The 17,791-nt window shown below is 48.5% G+C and overlaps 2 protein-coding genes and 1 non-coding gene across 9 annotated transcripts in view; all 3 read left to right on the plus strand.

Annotated features, from left to right (window-relative positions):
* Positions 1-9,833, plus strand: part of CGN (cingulin) — a 34,362-nt gene extending 24,529 nt beyond the window's left edge. For both annotated transcript variants that reach the window (XM_042953982.1, XM_042953981.1), the window contains exons 11-21: positions 838-1,038; positions 1,369-1,575; positions 1,934-2,191; positions 3,154-3,324; positions 4,596-4,757; positions 6,200-6,289; positions 6,747-6,830; positions 6,941-7,059; positions 7,363-7,471; positions 7,860-8,023; positions 8,333-9,833. In XM_042953982.1, coding sequence (XP_042809916.1) covers positions 838-1,038; positions 1,369-1,575; positions 1,934-2,191; positions 3,154-3,324; positions 4,596-4,757; positions 6,200-6,289; positions 6,747-6,830; positions 6,941-7,059; positions 7,363-7,471; positions 7,860-8,023; positions 8,333-8,471 — 1,704 coding nt within the window. In that variant the 3' untranslated portion in view covers positions 8,472-9,833. The remainder of the gene's footprint in view (positions 1-837; positions 1,039-1,368; positions 1,576-1,933; positions 2,192-3,153; positions 3,325-4,595; positions 4,758-6,199; positions 6,290-6,746; positions 6,831-6,940; positions 7,060-7,362; positions 7,472-7,859; positions 8,024-8,332) is intronic.
* Positions 9,834-11,051: 1,218 nt separating this feature from the next.
* The window catches only part of TUFT1 (tuftelin 1), a 49,493-nt gene continuing 42,753 nt past the window's right edge, over positions 11,052-17,791 (plus strand). For 2 of the 6 annotated variants that reach the window (XM_042953984.1, XM_042953987.1), the window contains exon 1: positions 11,055-11,210. In XM_042953984.1, the coding sequence (XP_042809918.1) occupies positions 11,151-11,210 (60 nt within the window). In that variant the 5' untranslated portion in view covers positions 11,055-11,150. Of the gene's footprint in view, positions 11,211-17,791 lie in introns of all 6 variants that reach the window. The other 4 variants (XM_042953985.1, XM_042953986.1, XM_042953983.1 and 1 more) reach the window with 4 other exon arrangements.
* On the plus strand, positions 14,818-14,922 carry LOC122228972. The gene has a single exon (XR_006206854.1). It is a non-coding gene; the product is annotated as a U6 spliceosomal RNA (small nuclear RNA).

The raw sequence follows: 17,791 nt of genomic DNA on the forward strand, positions 1-17,791 counted from the left end.
CTCTCAAAATAAATAAACCTTAAGATTTTTTTTTTAAATAAAAAAGAAATAAAAGCAGCCCCACTATTTATTGTGTTGCATTTTTTGGTTTTCAGTATATTTTCTTTTGTTTTTGAAACAGCCAATCCTGTTTTGTTCACACCCTCATCTATTCCATGTAATTTTTTTTATGGAGATTTATTTCACATACCATAGAATTCACCTTTTAAAGTGTATAGCATAGTAGTTTTTAGTGTGTACACAAAGTTATACAACCATATTACTATCTAGTTACAGAACATTTTCATCACCTCAAAAACGAACCCCATATCCAGTCACTTGCCCCAGCCCTTGGCAGCCACTAATCCATTTTCTGCCACTATGAATTTGCCTCTTCTGGCAAATCATATACATTACAAATCATATACATATACATTGCATGTCTGGTTTCTTTCACCTAGCATAATGTCTTTTAAGGTTTACCCATGTTGTAGCAAGTGTCAGTACTTCATTACTTTTTATGGCTGAATAATATTCTATGTGGATATACCACATTTTGTTTATCTATTTGCCAATTGATGGACATTTGGGTCATTTCTATATTTTTAGCTCTCATGAAATAATGCTGCTATGAACAGTCATATAACATGTTTTCCCAAAAAATGTTTTCAGTGCTCTTGGATATATACCTAAGAATGGGATTAATGGGTCAACTTTTTGAGAAACTGCCAAGCCACTCGGCCAAGCGGCCACACCGTCTTACGTTCCCCCAGCAATGTATGAGAGTCCTGGTTGCTACACAGTGTCCTATCCAAGGGTGGCTCTCTCTGCCCTGTCACCGTTCCCCTTCCCTTCTAGGAGCTGCGCCGGACACAGCAGGAACTTAAAGAGCTAAGGGAAGAGCAGCAAAGCCAGGAGGTGGCTGGGCGTCACCGAGAGCGGGAGTTGGAGAAACAGCTGAGGGTTGAGGTTGATCGAGGCCGGGAACTGGAACAGCAGAACCTCCAGCTGCAAAAGACCCTCCAGCAGCTGAGACAGGACTGTGAAGAGGCTTCCAAGGCAAGGGGAGTGGGCACAGGGCTTAGGAGGTGGAGGCTGAGGGGTCTGGAGGGCTAAGGAGCCAGAGGGCGAGGAAATTACCTACCCTGGGTATGTACAGACCAGATCCTTGGTCATAAGTGTGCGGTGAAAAGCAGCCAGGGGTTGGCAGGGGGAGGCAGGGCTGCACCTGATGGCACACACCACATCTCCGTAGGGGTGGGGTTCTCAGGGGGCACTACCACTGTTGAAATCTGGCTCTTGTGGGCTCTCTTTGGGGTGGCTTTCTTGGTGATGGTCGGTGGCCTTGAGCCCTGGGGTCTGAGCTGCCACTCCCCCAACTGGCCGCAGGCTCAGAAGGCAGCAGAGGCAGAGGTGGAGGTGCTGGGGCAGCGGCGGGCAGCAGTGGAAACGACGCTTCAGGAGACCCAGGAGGAAAATGACGAATTCCGACGGCGCATCTTGGGTCTGGAGCAGCAGCTGAAGGAGGCCCGAGGCTTGGCGGAGGGTGGGGAAGTGGCGGAGGCGAGGCTTCGCGACAGGGTGCAGCGGCTAGAGGTCAGTGCTTCTGCCCACCTTGGAGGCTTCCTCCTGGCCCTCTCTCCCCTCACCCCTGGCTAAACACTCCCTAGCAAAATCCTCAGCTACCAGTTTTCTTTTGCCCCGAGCATGCTGGTTTTTGCCTTCCCAACAACCCTCTGTTAAAGTTAGGTTTATTTTCTGGAGTGTGCTTTGGTATGAATGTCTTGGCCTTTGTACTAGTATTTTTGTCTCTTATCTCTCACCCTGTGCTTGTCCTCTGTGTCTTAATTCCTTTGCTGGTTCCTCTGAGCCCGTTTGCATTACCCACCTTTTTCATAAACCTCTTTTTCTTCCCTCCTATCTACTCCTCTCCAAATGGCTTTCCCTCTCCCAGGCAGAGAAAACGCGGCTTGAGGAGGCCCTGAACACAGCTCAGGAGGAGGAGGGGAGCCTGGCAGCTGCCAAGCGGGCACTGGAGGCCCGGCTGGAGGAGGCCCAGCGGGGGCTGGCCCGCCTGGGGCAGGAGCAGCAGGCCCTGAAACGGGCCTTGGAGGAGGAGGGGAAGCAGCGGGAGGTGCTCCGGCGGGGCAAGGCTGAGCTGGAGGAACAGAAGCGCCTGCTGGATAAGACTGTGTGCCAGCTGAACAAGGAGGTGCGGCGCGGGGTGGCCCAGGCTCTTAGGAAGAGGCGCAGCTCTTTCAGAAGCTTGCCTGAGCAGGGGAGGAGGTCAGAATGTGTGGTTTTGCTTTCCTCAAGTTCATTGCTGGGGAGGCCAAGGCCAAATCTTCAGAGAGGGTGTCCTTTCTACTCTTTCTCTGTGCCCTCGACCTCCCCTCTATGTCCCATTTCATTGTGGTCTTGATCCTTGGAGAATGTCTCCTGGGATTCTCCCTGAGACATCTTTAAGACCTGAACATAACAATCTTCATTAGTAGAATTTTCTATTTGGGGTAGGGAAAGGAAAGCTCTATAATCCCTCCCTAGATGTCTTTAAGACCTAAATACAGGAATTTTCGTGGGTGGGATTTTATATTCGGGGGAGGGCAAGGAAGAAGGAAAAAAAAGAAATAAATAACTTTTTTTCAGGTAAGGTTCTCTCCTAATCTCTTTGTAAAGCTAGAGCAAACACCTAATATATTTCGTCAGCTCTAAAATGTACTCTGAAGTTGATTTGCATTGTATAATTTTGATGGGATGTTACAGTTCAAGTGGCAGATTTTTCTTTCTTAGTCGTATATCTTGTAATCATTGGCCTCTTGGGTTTGTTGAAATATGGTCAATTAGGTTTACTCTGTGTCAGACACTGTTGTAAGTACTTTACATAATTAGCTATCATAATTCTCACAACTTTGTGATGTAGGTACTATTATTTTCCCATTTTACAGATGGGGAACTGAGACCCAGAGAGGACGAGCTGTGGTCACACAGCTAGTAAGTGGTAGAGCCAGGATTTGAAGCCAGGCAATCTGTATATTACTACTAGCCACTCTAGGGACCTAGGGCTCAGGGGAGAGCAATGGAGGGCTGCTTCGGCAGGAAGGAGGGTCTGGGGTGTTTGGGCCCAGAGAAGGGACAGAGGTGCAGTGCTGAAAGGCTGTTTTCTTTGCATCTCAGCTGGAGCAGATTGGAAATGACTCTAAGCAGGCCCTGCAGCGGCTCCAGGCCCAGCTGGAGGATTACAAGGAGAAGGCCCGGCGGGAGGTGGCAGATGCCCAGCGCCAGGCCAAGGAGTGGGCCAGTGAGGCTGAGAAGAGCTCTGGGGGGCTGAGCCGGCTTCAGGACGAGGTAGGGGCAGAAATGGCAGGAGGGTGGGAACTCTCCCAATGTCCTTGATTTGCAGGTCATTGCCTCTTAACTAAACCTGGGGCCAAGGGATCCTGGGACCCCGGTTTAGGTCTAACCACTTAGAGTGACATAGTGAGGTAGGGAGTTGTCCACTCTAGGTACCAATAATGATAGGAGGTGCCTTGTCTGTAGAGCAGTGACTTTTTTTTAACTCTAATTTTTTTTATTTTAGAGAGAAACAGGGTGAGAGAGAGTGTGAGTGGGGGATGGGGCAGGGAAGAGAGAGAGAATCTCAAGCAGACTCCAGGCTCAGTGAGGAGTCCAACGCGGGGCTCCATCCTACAACCCTGGGATCATGACCTGAGCTGAGATCAAGAGTCAGACTCTCTGACTGCTGAGCCCCCTGGGCGCCCCTGTAGAGCAATATTTAAACTGCTGCACATTAGAATCATCTGGGGAGATTAAAAAAAAAAATCCCAGTACCAAAAAAATTTCAACACTGCAATGTTAGTGGAAGTATGGTATCAATACAGAGGCATGTTTGACGTACAGTAGATGCTTTAAATATGATTGATAGTTGTAGGGGCGCCTGGGTGGCTCAGTTGGTTGAGCGTCTGACTTCGGCTCAGGTTATGATCTCACAGTTCAGGAGTTCAAGGCCTGCATTGGGGTGTATGCTGACAGCTCAGAGCCTGCAGCCTACTTGGGATTCTGTGTCTCCCTCTCTCTCTGCCCCTCCCCCACTTGTGCTCTGTTTCTCTCAAGAATAGATAAACCTTAAAAAAAATGTAAATATGATTGCTAGTTTTAATGCTTCACAATCTTTTACAGAAACAATGTGTTATAAACTTGTGTTTTGTCATGACATTAAACCTTTTTTGTTAAAATACCTAAAATCCCAATACCCAAGCTGCAGCTCGTATCACTTAAATCATAACCCCTAGGGCCAGGACCCGGGACGAGTTTTCTAAAAACCACTTAGGTGATTCTAACTTCTGTAGGGCGTTAAAACAATAAAGAAAACGGACCAGGAGCTCCTTTCTGCCGGCTAGATAGGATGTTGCCCGGATCCCTGAATGGTTGAATAAAACCCACCAGATCTTCAAAAAAAAGAAAACAAACTAAAAGTCAGCCTGCTTTTGATTATCACCTGCTCTGGAGATTCTAAAGAACATCAGTGATGAAACATTTCTCTCCGCAGGGGCGGACTGCTCCCACCCCTGAGTCCCCACCTTACTTCTCCGGGCTGTTCCATTTTTCCTTCTGTCCAGACCCAGAGGCTGCGACAGGCCCTGCAGGCATCCCAGGCTGACCGCGACACGGCCCAGCTGGACAAGGAGCTGCTGGCCCAGAAACTGCAGGGGCTGGAGCAGGAGGCAGAGAACAAAAAGCGCTCCCAGGATGACAGGACCCGGCAACTCAAGGGTCTTGAGGTAATGACATGGGGGGGTGGGGGTAGGGGAGGGGTGTCCAGGTCCTGGAGCTGGGACTTCTGTGGGGAAAGGAGCCGGGACACGCCAAGCCCCCTTTCTTTTTTTAAAAAAAAATTTTTTTTTCAACGTTTTTTTATTTATTTTTGGGACAGAGAGAGACAGAGCATGAACGGGGGAGGGGCAGAGAGAGAGGGAGACACAGAATCGGAAACAGGCTCCAGGCTCTGAGCCATCAGCCCAGAGCCTGACGCGGGGCTCGAACTCACGGACCGCGAGATCGTGACCTGGCTGAAGTCGGACGCTTAACCGACTGCGCCACCCAGGCGCCCCAAGCCCCCTTTCTATGCTAGGGATCGAAAGCTGGTAGCCCACTGCTGATGGAGTTTGACTAAGGTGGTATTCATTTTGTTTCCTTTCGTGTTTTCTTTTGTTGTTGTTGTTGTTAAACATTTTTAAAGAGAATTTTTTTTTAATATATTTTTTTGTTGTTGTTGTTTCTAAGGGGTCTCTATACCCAGCGTGGGGCTCCACCTCCCAACTCCTGAGATCAAGAGTTGCATGCTCTCTGTGCAAGCCAGTCCGGTGCCCCTGACTGCAGTGTTTTAAATGGCTTTGAATTAATTGCCAGTGTTTAGAAATGTACACGTCACATAAAACCTCTGGCTTCGTTTATACGTTTGGAAAATTCTGTAGCAGCGAGCTTCTGATCCTGAGTTATCTGCATGGCAGCAGTTGGCTGGAGGATAGCAGTGGCTCCTCTTTAGAGGCAATAGTGCTCTCAGGTTGCCATATTTGGCAATAATAATAATAACAAGACAATAACAGCAGCAAACACATATTATGCTATGTGCTGGGCACTTCAGACTTATTTAATCTTGAGGATAAATAACCCTGTGGGATAGGTGGTCTTGTTTTCTCCATTTTATTGTTGAGGGAAACTGACACACAGAGAGGGTAAGCAACTTAGCCATGGCCCCTCTGCTAGGAATCTGATTTTCAGACCCAGGCGGTTTGGCTCCAGAGACCATACCCTTAGTATCTACATGGGACTGCCTGGCTTGAGCATGCTTCCTTAGTCTGTACCCTGGCACTTTGGTTTCTGACTCTCTCCATCCCAGCCTTGGCTCGGGCACTTTGCTTTCTGTCTGCTTTCCCATTAGGGAAACAGGGGTACCCCAGTGAGGAATAGATTCTGGGGTTTGTCATCTTGCCAGGAGACCAAGGCTAGAGCAGGTGCCCTCTCCTTCTTTCCCTTGATGCCATGCCTGGTCAGCAGAGGGTGATAGCTTTATGGTGGCTCTGGGCAGGGGCAAGGACCAGCTGCTTATGGGGACATGTGAGACAGGTCTGTGGAGGCGGGGCCTTGAGAGGGTCCTGGTTGGGTTTGGTATCCTGGTGTCCAGCATGTGGGGCAGAAAGAACCTGTTGTTCCTCTGCCACAGGAAAAAGTCTCTCGGCTGGAAGCAGAGTTAGATGAGGAGAGGAGCACTGTGGAGCTGCTGACGGAACGCGTGAATCGTGGCCGGGACCAGGTAAGCCCTTCCTTACCCATCCCCTGCATCCATCCCTGACTACAGAACCTCTCGGCCCTCTCAAAAACACCTCCACCCTCCCATGTTTCATAATCTGGAGAATTCTGGCTGCAGAATCTGTGCATGGCTGGTGCTACTTCAGGGTCTCCTCTGCTTCAGGACGGGTGGAAAGAATCCAGGGATTTGAGTGGAAGAAGGAATCCTGGTGGCCTGGGATTACTCTCTGCCCTGAATCCAGGCTACTTCCATTCAGAAGGAATGCTAATTCCTGGTGTGATGGAGGAGGCCCTGTTTAAATTCTGTGGCTCGTCCCATATGAAAAGGCTGATTTTTTAGTCGCCTGAGAATTGTGGGGATTCAGAGAGCATCCTGCAGTTTACTCTGCTTCATGTGGTTCAGCTGCCTAGTTCATTGTGAGCGCTCCCCAAATCTGGCTCCTCTCACCCCTTCCCACCAGGTGGACCAACTGAGGACAGAGCTCATGCAGGAGAGGTCAGCTCGACAGGACCTGGAGTGTGACAAAATCTCCCTGGAGAGACAGGTGAGCTGGGGAGTGGGGAGTCTTGGGGACAGACCCCAGGAGGCAGGTGAAATGGCCATAGGAGGGGTTGGAAGTGGAATGTGACTGTGAAGATTTTCTGCCCCTTTTAGAACAAGGACTTGAAGAGCCGGTTGGCTAGCTCAGAAGGCTTCCAGAAGCCCAATGCCAGCCTCTCTCATCTTGAGTCCCAGAATCGGGAGTTGCAGGAGCGGCTGCAAGCTGAAGAGAGGTGACGTGAGCCCTTCTTCTCTCCTTCTGGGCTTTTCTCCTCTGAGGTTCCCTCCATCTTGCACTTCAGACATGGCCAACCTGGCCTGAAATTTAGGGGGAACTTTTTTCCTTGGTAAAGAGCAAGAGAGTTGCAGGCCTTCTGAAATATGAATGACCTCTTCTCTCCTGGTTCTTTGGATCTGCCCTGGATCCTTTCCAGTGTGTTGTGACTGAGAAGAGCTCACGGAGGCCAGAAGGGGCCAAGCTGGTGTTCCTTTAGAAATGGTGACAGCCATAGACACCCCCTTCCACACCCTCTTAGGGAGAAGACAGCTTTGCAGTCCACCAACCGAAAACTGGAGCGGAGGGTTAAAGAGCTGTCCATTCAAATTGATGACGAGCGGCAGCATGTCAATGACCAGAAGGACCAGGTAAGGAGGGCAGCCAGGGCCAAGCAACCATATGGCAAGCATGTATGGAGCATTTGCTTGAAGGCCAGGGGAGGACCTATCTCAGAGGTCTTCCCAGCTTCGACTCTCCTTGTATAAGGGTGGAGATGAGACTGGAGGGATTGGATCAGAGCAGTCACAGTAGCACATGCATCGAGTGCCTGTGATGTGCTAGGTTCTCTTTCTAAGTGTTCTACATGTATGAACTCATTTCATCCCCCCAAGCAAACCTGTAAAGTTAGGGAACTTGCCCATGGCCATAGCATTTTTCTAGGGCAATGATCCCTTGTCAAAATTGCTACAGGGGAGGGTCCCAGCCCACGGTAGCAGCAGATGCTTTTCTAATGTGGGGACTTGGTATCCTGTCCAGCTAAGCCTGAGGGTGAAGGCTTTGAAGCGGCAGGTGGATGAAGCAGAAGAGGAAATTGAGCGACTCGATGGCCTGAGGAAGAAGGCCCAGCGTGAGCTGGAGGAGCAGCATGAGGCCAATGAACAGCTCCAAGCCCGGATCAAAACCCTCGAGAAGGACTCCTGGTAATGGCTGCTTTTCTGACCCCTGCTCATTCGGGGTTGTGGTGCAGGAAGGGAATGGGGTCTCCTGGATAGGGAGGAGGATCCCTAAGGTGGTACTTGGCAGTCACTCCTTCTGTCTGGAAGCCTGTATGATTATTCTTTAGTATCCAAGCCCCTGGTCTATATCCCATCTCCCCAGATCTCAGATTGGTGGGCGATCTCGTGAGTACCTAGAGGCCTTAGAACAACTGGGAATTTCCTTAGCATGATAAGTGTGGCTGTCTCAATCTTTGTCTCCCTCCCTTACAAGTATTCCTCTCTCTGACTCAGGCGCAAAGCCTCCCGGTCAGCTGCTGAGTCAACCCAGCATGAAGGGCTGAGTTCAGATGAGGAATTTGACAGTGTCTACGACCCATCCTCCATTGCATCACTGCTCACGGAGAGCAACCTGCAGACCAGTTCCTGTTAGCTTGGGTCCACAGGGGAGCAGAAACCACACTTGAGGCCTGCCCTGCCATCCTACTCTGCCCTGCTAAGCCTCAGATTCCTCATTCCTGTGGGGAGAGAGGGGGACACCCAATTATTCAGCCCTAAGACTGGGAGGGGTGTGAGTGATGGTGATAAAAAAGTCATTAGCACTAAGCTGGTGCATGGGCTTTCCCTCTCCTCTGGAGTAGTGGGTATTTTAGGCCAACTGAGCCCTTCCTTTAAGTGCCGACCCTCCCTCTTCTCCCTCATAGCAACAGGATGGTCAGCATATGGACCAAAGAGGATTGAGCAGGATAGGAAGGAATAGATGTTGCCATGTATATAAAGCTTTATTTCTTTAGCCCTTAACCTTCAGGCTCAGGGAAAAATACCTTTTGCAGTTCTGCTCCCTCGACCCCTGCAACATGTTTTCCTCCAACTCTGGAGCAGGGTGGAAGGAACATTATGGGTAATGTACACACTAGTGTGGCTCTACCCAGTTCTTGGATGCTTCTCTTTGCACAGTCGTGGGACCTATATGGTAGTCCCCACCTCTCTCCACTCCCATGTATTTTGTCTTTCCTAAGCCAGTGGATCCAAGGGATCTGTTCTCCCCTCCCATCTTCACCATTCCTACCTTCCTTCTTTCCTTTTGGTGCCTTAGCCAGGGTGAGGAGATAAGGATGTTCTTCTTGCCTTCTATACCCACACATTCATACCTCTCCAAGGGCCAACCTTTCCCCAAACAGGGCCCTCAGCCTTTCCTGCTGCCCCAGTGAATGGTCTAGAGAGCTGCCCTGGGGGAGGGACTTTGGTAGGACCATGATAAGGTGGTGGGGCTTGGTTCTGCTCAGGGTTTCCATCTTTCCTCCTCTCCCTCTGTGACTATGCATGTGTTCATAAGGGGGTTGCATCTGGGAACCCTGATAACTGCCTACATGAGTCTGAAAAGCAAAGGTCTTCCTTGTGGTTTCTCTGACCCAGATGTGCCCAACCTTAGTAGGGAACCAAGGGACCCTCATTATCTCAGGAGCTTGAACCTGATACAGGGCTTCCTGCCTAGGGCTAAAGACTGACTCTTGGTAGAAATGAGAAGAGGCAATGGAGGATTTATTCCTCCCTTGGGTCCTGGGGAGAGCCCAGCCCTGGTGGGGAAGAGGTAAGGGAGATGATTCACCTCTCTAATTTCCTAAGCAGGCTCTGTAAGGAGCCTGGGGGAGGGAGAAGGCTGTTTTCACTAATGACTTATAATTTCACGATTAAAAAAAAAAAACAAAACTTCTATTCTGCAAATTAGATATTTTCCCCCGAATGAATCCAGCCTTGATTTTATTTTAAATTAAATATTAAAATGATATATCTATACCAAAATCCTTGACTTCTCATTCTTTTTCCTGGCTTATTTGGAGGTCTGTTTTATGAAGAAACCATTTTAATTTTAGAATTTAGAGGCTGAAGCTGGTGTTTTCTTTACCTCACTTTTTAGAGGCCTTTACAACAGGTCAGATGGAACCCAGGGAACCTATGTTTCTAGCACCTCCATTCTCTCCTAAACAATCTTCTGGGAATAGAAGGCCAGTAAATGCCATCTCTGAAGGTTAAAAGAGACAGACTAGAATTGGGTTTTATTCCCTTGGGGCCCAGGGATAGCCCCACCATTCACCTCCCAGGTACAAAGTCACTCATCCCTTCCACCTGGTATGGGACTCAGTCCCTACCTGGGAGGTAGCAAAGTTTCTGTCATTCCTGCTTTTGTGTTGCCTTGAAGAGGGACCTAGCTGTTCATCAGAGCCTGTTGCCAAATTCAGGGGTATTGAGTGGGTCAGACCTCCCGCGTGATTTCCATGTGGACCACAGCCCAGGGGAGCCGCCAACCTGAAGAGAGAAGCTGGGCTGGAAGAGACCCCATCCTTGTCCATCCTCTCCTCTAGGTCCTTAAAATGCTAGTCTGGGCTTTGGGAGCAAATGCCACTGGAGAAGTTGAGGTTCATCGTTTCTCAAGAATACAAAATCCTTTTAAGGCAACGTGTCCCGCCTTTCCAGACCATATAAGGGCAGCTTTAGTATAATAGCTTCTACAAAACAAGCCCCACCCAGAGCCAAGCTGGCTTTGACTTTGGCCTGGGCCTCCTGCCAGGGCAGGGCACCTGCCAGACTGGCTTAGGCCAGTCTGAGTGAGTTGGCCTTTGGTGCCTGCATTTCTACGGTGATGGAGGAAAGGTTTGCTCAGCTACACTAAGGTAGCCTTATATATGGGGAGAGGAGAGTGTAAGGGAAGTTTTTTCCCCAACTATCCTCTGAGGGGCAGACAGGGTGATTCTCTTTTACCAACACTGACCTTGCAATTGAAAGAGAAGTGCAAGACTAATGCATGTTTGAGGTACAGCCACGCAACGCTGGACAAAATTTCAGTCAAGCAGCCTCGGGTAGCCTCCAAGCCCCACCTTTATGTAAATCTAAGCGAGGGCCGGTGGGCGTGTCCCGGTGCTTTCTCCGTAACGCCCACCCTGCTCTTTAGCTCACTCTCATTGGCGAGCGGCATCTTGGGGGCGTAACCAACTAGCAGTCCCCGCCCTCGACGCTCCTATACAGGGGAACGGTTCCGCGCGCGCCTGCCTAGTAGGAGCCAGACCGCGGGGCGGGTGGTGGGTGTCCGCGCTGCTACCGCCGCGGGAGTAAGATGAACGGGACGCGGAACTGGTGTACCCTGGTGGACGTGCACCCAGAGGGGCAGACCGCGGTAAGACGGAGCGGCTACGCAGCCTCCCCCGCCCGGTATCCTCGCTTCCCAGTCCCGCCCCTCCCGTGCCCCGCGCCGAGTTCGCTGACATCACCTGGGGCCGGCTGGGGGCCGTCGGCTCCTCGCCGCGCTCCCTCCCTTTTTTTTTTTTTCTGCCGTCTGGTGGCGGGCAGCGGGGGTCCGCGAGGGCTCGCGGGAGGAAGGCTGTTCGGAGACTCGGGGCGTACCTGCCCTTTAGGAGGACACTGCGGCTCCTGCCGGCGACTCCGCGCGGCTTTCCAGGGCGCGCTACTCGGGCGTCCTGCGGGCGGTGGACTGGGTGGGAGGAGAAATGAGCTCCTGGGACAGGATCCCTGCACTCTTGGGACTCTGGGTCCCCGAGGAGGGGCTCAGGCATTTCTGTGGGTCCTGGTTGGGTCTCCGACGAGGGGCTCAGGCTTTTCTGTGGGTCCTGGTTGGGTCCCCGACGAGGGGCTTAGGTTTTTCTGTGGGTCCTGGCTGGGTCCCCGACGAGGGCCTCAGGCTTTTCTGTGGGTCCCGGTGGCTTCAGAGGCCCTTCACAGAATTTACTGGTGCTTTGGTGGTCGTAAGAAGACAACGTGCAGCCCAGGGCTTGGACGGGGTGGGATGGTAGGACGCCAGGCACGCCGAGATTGGCCCGGAACGCCACCTTTCGCTGGAGGGAATTAGGGCTCTCCGCTTGGGGGTCACCTCTCGGCTCGGATTTCTCCTTCCCCTATCTCCTGGCTTCCCTCCCCCATCGGCCGATGGGTGGCTTCCTGGGACTGTTTTATTCACGTTGTTTCCGTGTCCAGCTTCCAGGCTCCGGAATGAGGGAGATGCTAGAACCTAGGCTGAGAAGGGAAGGGTCGTGACCCACGCGAGGGCTTCCGGAGAAGTGAGGGTGGGGGAGAGAGGGGCGTTCCCCAGGGCTAACACATCTGTCTTGCTGCCCTCACCCCCTTGGCTCCCGGTCCCTATTCTTCTCCTCACTCGGGTGACCATATGATTTTCCCTCTTCACAGACCGAGGAGGGTAACTTGTGTCTGAATGTTTCTAGGCTTTGCTAGGGAACTTGACCCAGAACGGGTGTGTACTGTTCCATCCATTTTTCAAGCTATTGTGGGTGAGAGTGAAATGGAGCCGAGGTGATGGGGAGTTTGTATCCCTCCATTCCTCCTCCCTCCACTCTGTATCTGTTTCCCTTGCTCCCTTCCACTCCCAGCATGCCCCCTGGGGAGCTAAGGCCCCTGGATTATGGCTCTTCCTCACAGAACAATTACCTAGAATAGTTTCTCATCTCAAGTACAGACCATCAGTTGTGTTCCCAGTCCCCTCTCCGTTTCTGTCCAGTCCGTTAGTATTTCTGCCATATTTCAGGTCTGGCTACTGCCCAAGCCCAGTCCCTCATTTTCTGTAGTTTCTTACTCCCCCAGCTATGGAACTCAAGAGATAGGGAAGAAATGGATCTATTGTGTCAACCCCAAGTCCTACTCCATTCTCTTGCTCACTGTTTTGGAATGGTTGAGGCAGGGAGAAAGAGTATGAGGAAAATAAAGGAAAGGGGTGTGCTGGGCTTCTTTTTGCTTGCTGTGAAAAAGAGATCCAGAAAGATTTTAAGACCAAGATGTTGGTACTGTTCAGAATGATTTTGACGTATTCTTTTGTCCTTTGATATTTTCTTGCTTGCCTCGAGGGATAGAAAGAAAGAGTCAGTAGGAAAATAGTGAGCAAGGAATTCAGTCAGTTTCCAGCCATGGATTAGTTTGAGGCTAATCAGAAACTTCTAGAACAAGGGGAGACAGAAATTCCCTTTATTCTTTTTTCCTAGGCTGGACTTGAGAGGTATTTTACTTCAAAGGTGTGAATGAAATGACCATTGCCTGTATCTGTTCTTGGAGACATTCCTGAGCTCTTACGGAGGGGGAGGCAGTAGTAAACAATCAGTCGGGGACAGGCTTTGTCTTGGGATTCCTCTCCTCTGAGCCAGCCTGAAGCTAGAATTTACTGCTCTGGACAGTCACCAGGAGGCTGTAGTGTATGTTCACACCATCGAGTGAGTGCTCAGTGCATGTGCAAAGTGAGTGGATGAGTATATAAATGAATGGATGTGACTCCTTGTGTCAGCAGTGTAGACAACTTAACCAACTAGTGTGTCCTAGTGTGAGTCAGGACCCTGGGACTCTGTTGGTGTTTCCCGACCAGCCAGGCTGTGTGCCTCGTGCATCACACTTGGACATGGAAGCATGGCTAATGCACTCTGGATTGTCCTTGTTGGAGGCAGACGGAGCAGGTGCAGTGAGCCAGTGGTTTTCAAACTGCAGATCGCCACTATGACCAGTAGGCCTGAAATCAACTTAGGGGGTTGGACCCGAGCATTAGCAAATAAGTAGATTCCAATTAGATGACATTCTGGAACAGGCAAAACTGTGGAGACAACAACAACAAAAAATTCAGTGGTTGCCAGGAGTTTTGAGCATAGAGGGGAGATGAATAGAGCACAGAGGATTTTTGGGGGGCAGTGAAAACACTCTGTGATAGAAGTCTTTATCCTTTTGTCCTAACCCACAGAATGTACGGCATTCACTTTACTTGAGTGAGCCCTGAGGGGAACGATGGACTTTTGGTGATTATGTTGTGTCAGTGTAGGTTCATCCTTGGTTTAAAAAAAAAGAAGTACCATTCCAGTGAATGATATAGATAATGGAGAAAGCTATGCATATGTTGGGGCAGGGGGTATATGAAAAATCTCTGTATGTTCTGGCTGATTTTGTTGTAAATCTAAAAATTCTCTAAACTAAATAAGGTCCTTTAAGAAAAAGAAATAGAATTAGTGCTATCACAGTGTTAACAGTGGACATTTTTGGCAAAAGTTTAGTTTCAGTTATATGTATGTATACACATTATATATGTGTGTGTGTCTGCTTATTAGATCTTCAGGTAAAATTTGTTTTAGGTCAGAGAAGCTTGCAAGCCACTGTAGTGAGTTATGCTGGCAAGGAGAAGCACAAACAAACCTCAGACATTTTTATTAGACATTCGCATTAAGTTCCTTTGGTTGTAAGCAACAGAGACTATCCAGCTAACTTAAGCAGAAGACGAATTTATTAGAAGGAAATGGGCAGCTCACAGAAATTAAGGGAAAGCTTAAAAAGTGTGAACCAGGGGCACCTGGGTGGCTCAGTTGGTTAAGCGTCTGACTTTGGTTCAGGTCATGATCTCACAGTTGGCGAGTTCAAGCCCCATGCCAGTCCTGTGCGGACAGCTCAGAGCCTGGAGCCTGCTTCGGATTCCGTGTCTCCCTCTCTCTCTGTCCCTCCCCTGCTCTCTCTCTCAAAAATAAACATTAAGGGGCGCCTGGGTGGCTCAGTTGGTTGAGCGGCCGACTTTGGCCCAGGTCATGATCTCACAGCCCGTGAGTTTGAGCCCCGCGTCGGTCTCTGTGCTGACAGCTCAGAGCCTCGAGCCTGTTTCGGATTCTGTGTCTCCCTCCCTCTGACCCTCCCCTGCTCATGCTCTGTCTCTCTCTGTCTCAAAAATAAATAAACTTTAAAAAAAAATTTAAATAAATAAATAAATAAACATTAAAAAAATGTGAACCAAGGCTGTTCACATTGGCAGCACATGTACTAAAATTGGTACACTACAGAGAAGATGAGCATGGCCCCTGTGCGAGTGTGACACGCAAATTGGTGAAGTATTCCCTGTGTGTGGTGGTGTTATAATAGCATTGTATGGTGACACATGGTTAGCTACACTGTGGTGAGCACAGCATATTATATGGAGTTGTCAAATCACTATGTTGTACACCTGAAACTAATAGAACATTGTGTGTCAACTGTACTTCAGTTAAAAAAAAAAAAAGCGTGACTCTGGGTCTGTATAAGTGGAAGGAACTAATGGAGGGTTTCTACAGGTGGTTGAATTGGTTCCAGACCTTTTTGCAGTTCTGCCCAAGATCCCAAGGAGAGGGCATCATTGGCCTCTCACCTGCCTTGGCCAGGGCATTATGGAGGTCCTTGACGGACAGGTGCACCAGCTTACCCAGGAAAGGAGAGAGGTTCTCCAAAGCAAAGCCCAAGTGCTCTTATCAGTAGAGGAGGATGGAAACTGTGTGGCAAAATCAGCAGATGTTCAGGGGCGCCTGGGTGGCTCAGTCGGTTAAGCATCTGACTTCGGCTCAGGTCATGATCTCACGGTTTGTGAGTTTGGGCCCCGCGTTGGGCTCTGTGCTGACAGCTCAGGGCCTGGAGCCTGCTTCTGATTCAGTGTCTCCCTCCCCTCAGCTCCTCCCCTGCTCACACTCTGTCTCTCTCTCAAAAAAAAATAAAGATTAAAAAACAAAAAAACAGCAGATGTTCACTACATTAGACTTCGGTTCGAATGATCTCAGTTTCTTTTTCTTTTTAAATCATTTTTCAATCAAAGGAATATATGTTTATGATTTCTAAAAGATCTAATAATGTCAAAAGGCTTTTTAAAAGAACATAGCAGGCAGGTTCCTACCCCAAGCCCTGCCCCATGGAAGTAGCCACTTTCAACTCTTATCTCTTTTGTTGGGGTTTACCCCCCTTGTTTCTAAATAATATGCTTATAGTGATACTTCTTGATTTGTCAGTTTTAGACGTCTGTTGACTTCCTGCTGTAGGAATTCTAGAAAAGTTTATGCTCCCACTCCTTACACGTTCCCTTTCCCTTCTCCCATCCTCCCAGTGTATTTACATAACAATTTTTGGCTAAACTATGATTTCTGTTAATAGCATTGTGGTTAAGAGCCTGGTCCTGGGAATCTGACCTTATAGTGGGCTGGAGTCAGGGCTTTGATGTTTGTCTTGCCCAAGATCACTTCGGTAAATTACTTAATCTCTTGCATCTTGGTTTCTTCATCTGTAAAGTGGGGATAATAATTTCACCCTCTTCATTAGGTTGTTATAAGGATTAAATAAGATAATGCATGTGAAACATTAAGCACAAGGCCTGGCACATGGTAAGTGCTCAGATGTTGGCTGTTATTTTCTGCTTGCTCTACTTAATGGCTTAGAGGAGACTGTATTAGCCTCTCATGAGACCCCTGCCCAAGGGATGGAGGGAGAGTCTGAGAACTTTCTGGTCTGGTCAAGGTTTGCTCCTTCTCATTATGTTAATATTTATTCTTATCTGTTCCTTTCCCCTTTCTTGTACCAGTGGAGGGTCTTAAGGATGCGAAGGGGCCTGTAGTAGTGTAACTACTCTCTTACCCAGAGTAACCTTTGCTAGCACCAAGTCAGCTAGGACAGGTTTTAGACGAGTGATGGTCAGCGTTTGTATCTTGGCATCCTGCTCTAGGTCCCTTTCCTCCTCCTTCTTTTTCTGACTCATGGCTCAGGCAGCTGGTGTCCTATGATGCTCTGGGCCCCTTGGTAAGAGGATTTTAAGTAATCTATCAGTGTTACCCTTCCTTAGAATATTCGTATTATTTTCATCTTCTCTAATTTTTTTGTCTTGATCAATCTTGGCTAGAGAGTTTCTCTCAATGCCTGGGTGGATTTGGAATTTTTTCATCACCTACAGTCTGAACCTTTGTCTTTACCCTGGACTAGGTGTTATGCCTAATTTAGGATCTCAGAAGCTGAGTTAGTTTAATACCAAAGTCTTTCCTGAGCTCCATTCCTTAAAAAAAAAAAAAAAAAAAAAAAAAATTTTTTTTTAAACTAAAGTTGTGATTTATTGAAGGCTTACTATGGGCCTAATTTTTCTGTAACCACTTTAATTAGGTATAACTCATGGACTGCACAAATAACCTATTTAAAATGTACAATTCAGTGGCTTTTCGTATATTTACTGAGTTATACAGTCATCAACACAATCAATTTTAGAACATTCTCTTTACCTATAAAGAAATCCTGATCCATTAGCAGTCACTCTCCATTCTCTCCCAACCCCTTCAGCTCTAGTCTCCTTTCTTTGTCTGAGATTTCCTGTTGTAGGTATTTTATGTAAATGTAATCATATAATATGTGATCCTTTGTGACTGGCTTCTTTCAATTAGCATGATGTTTTTATGGTCGATCCATGTTGTAACATGAATCCGTACTTCATTCCTTTTTTTTTTTAATAATTTTTTTTAGTGTTTATTTATTTTGGGGAGTGAGAGAGAGACAGAGTGGGGAAGGGGCATAGAGAGAGGGAGACACAGAATCCGAAGCGGGCTCCAGGCTCTAGGCTCTGAGCTGTCAGCACAGAGCCCGATGCGGGGCTTGAACCCACAAAGTACAGGATCATGACCTGGGCCAAAGTCAGACACTCAACCGACTGAGCTACCCAGGTGCCCCTCATTCCTTTTTATAGCTGAATAATATTCCCTTGTATGGATATATTTTCAGATATGTTCTTCATGGATAAATGTTGGTAGACACTTGGGTAGTTTCTGCTTTTTGTCTATGATGACTAATGCTGTTGTGAACATTTACTTACACATTTTTGTAAGTAAATATATTTTAAATTCTCTTGGAGAGACATACCTAGGAGTAGAATTGCTGGGTCAGAATATTTGCATTTTGAAAGAGGATTCCACTGGAGTCATTGATGCTTACTCCAAAGGA

Source organism: Panthera leo, chromosome C1 (genome assembly GCF_018350215.1).
Source record: "Panthera leo isolate Ple1 chromosome C1, P.leo_Ple1_pat1.1, whole genome shotgun sequence".
In the NCBI taxonomy this organism is placed as follows: Eukaryota; Metazoa; Chordata; class Mammalia; order Carnivora; family Felidae; genus Panthera; species Panthera leo.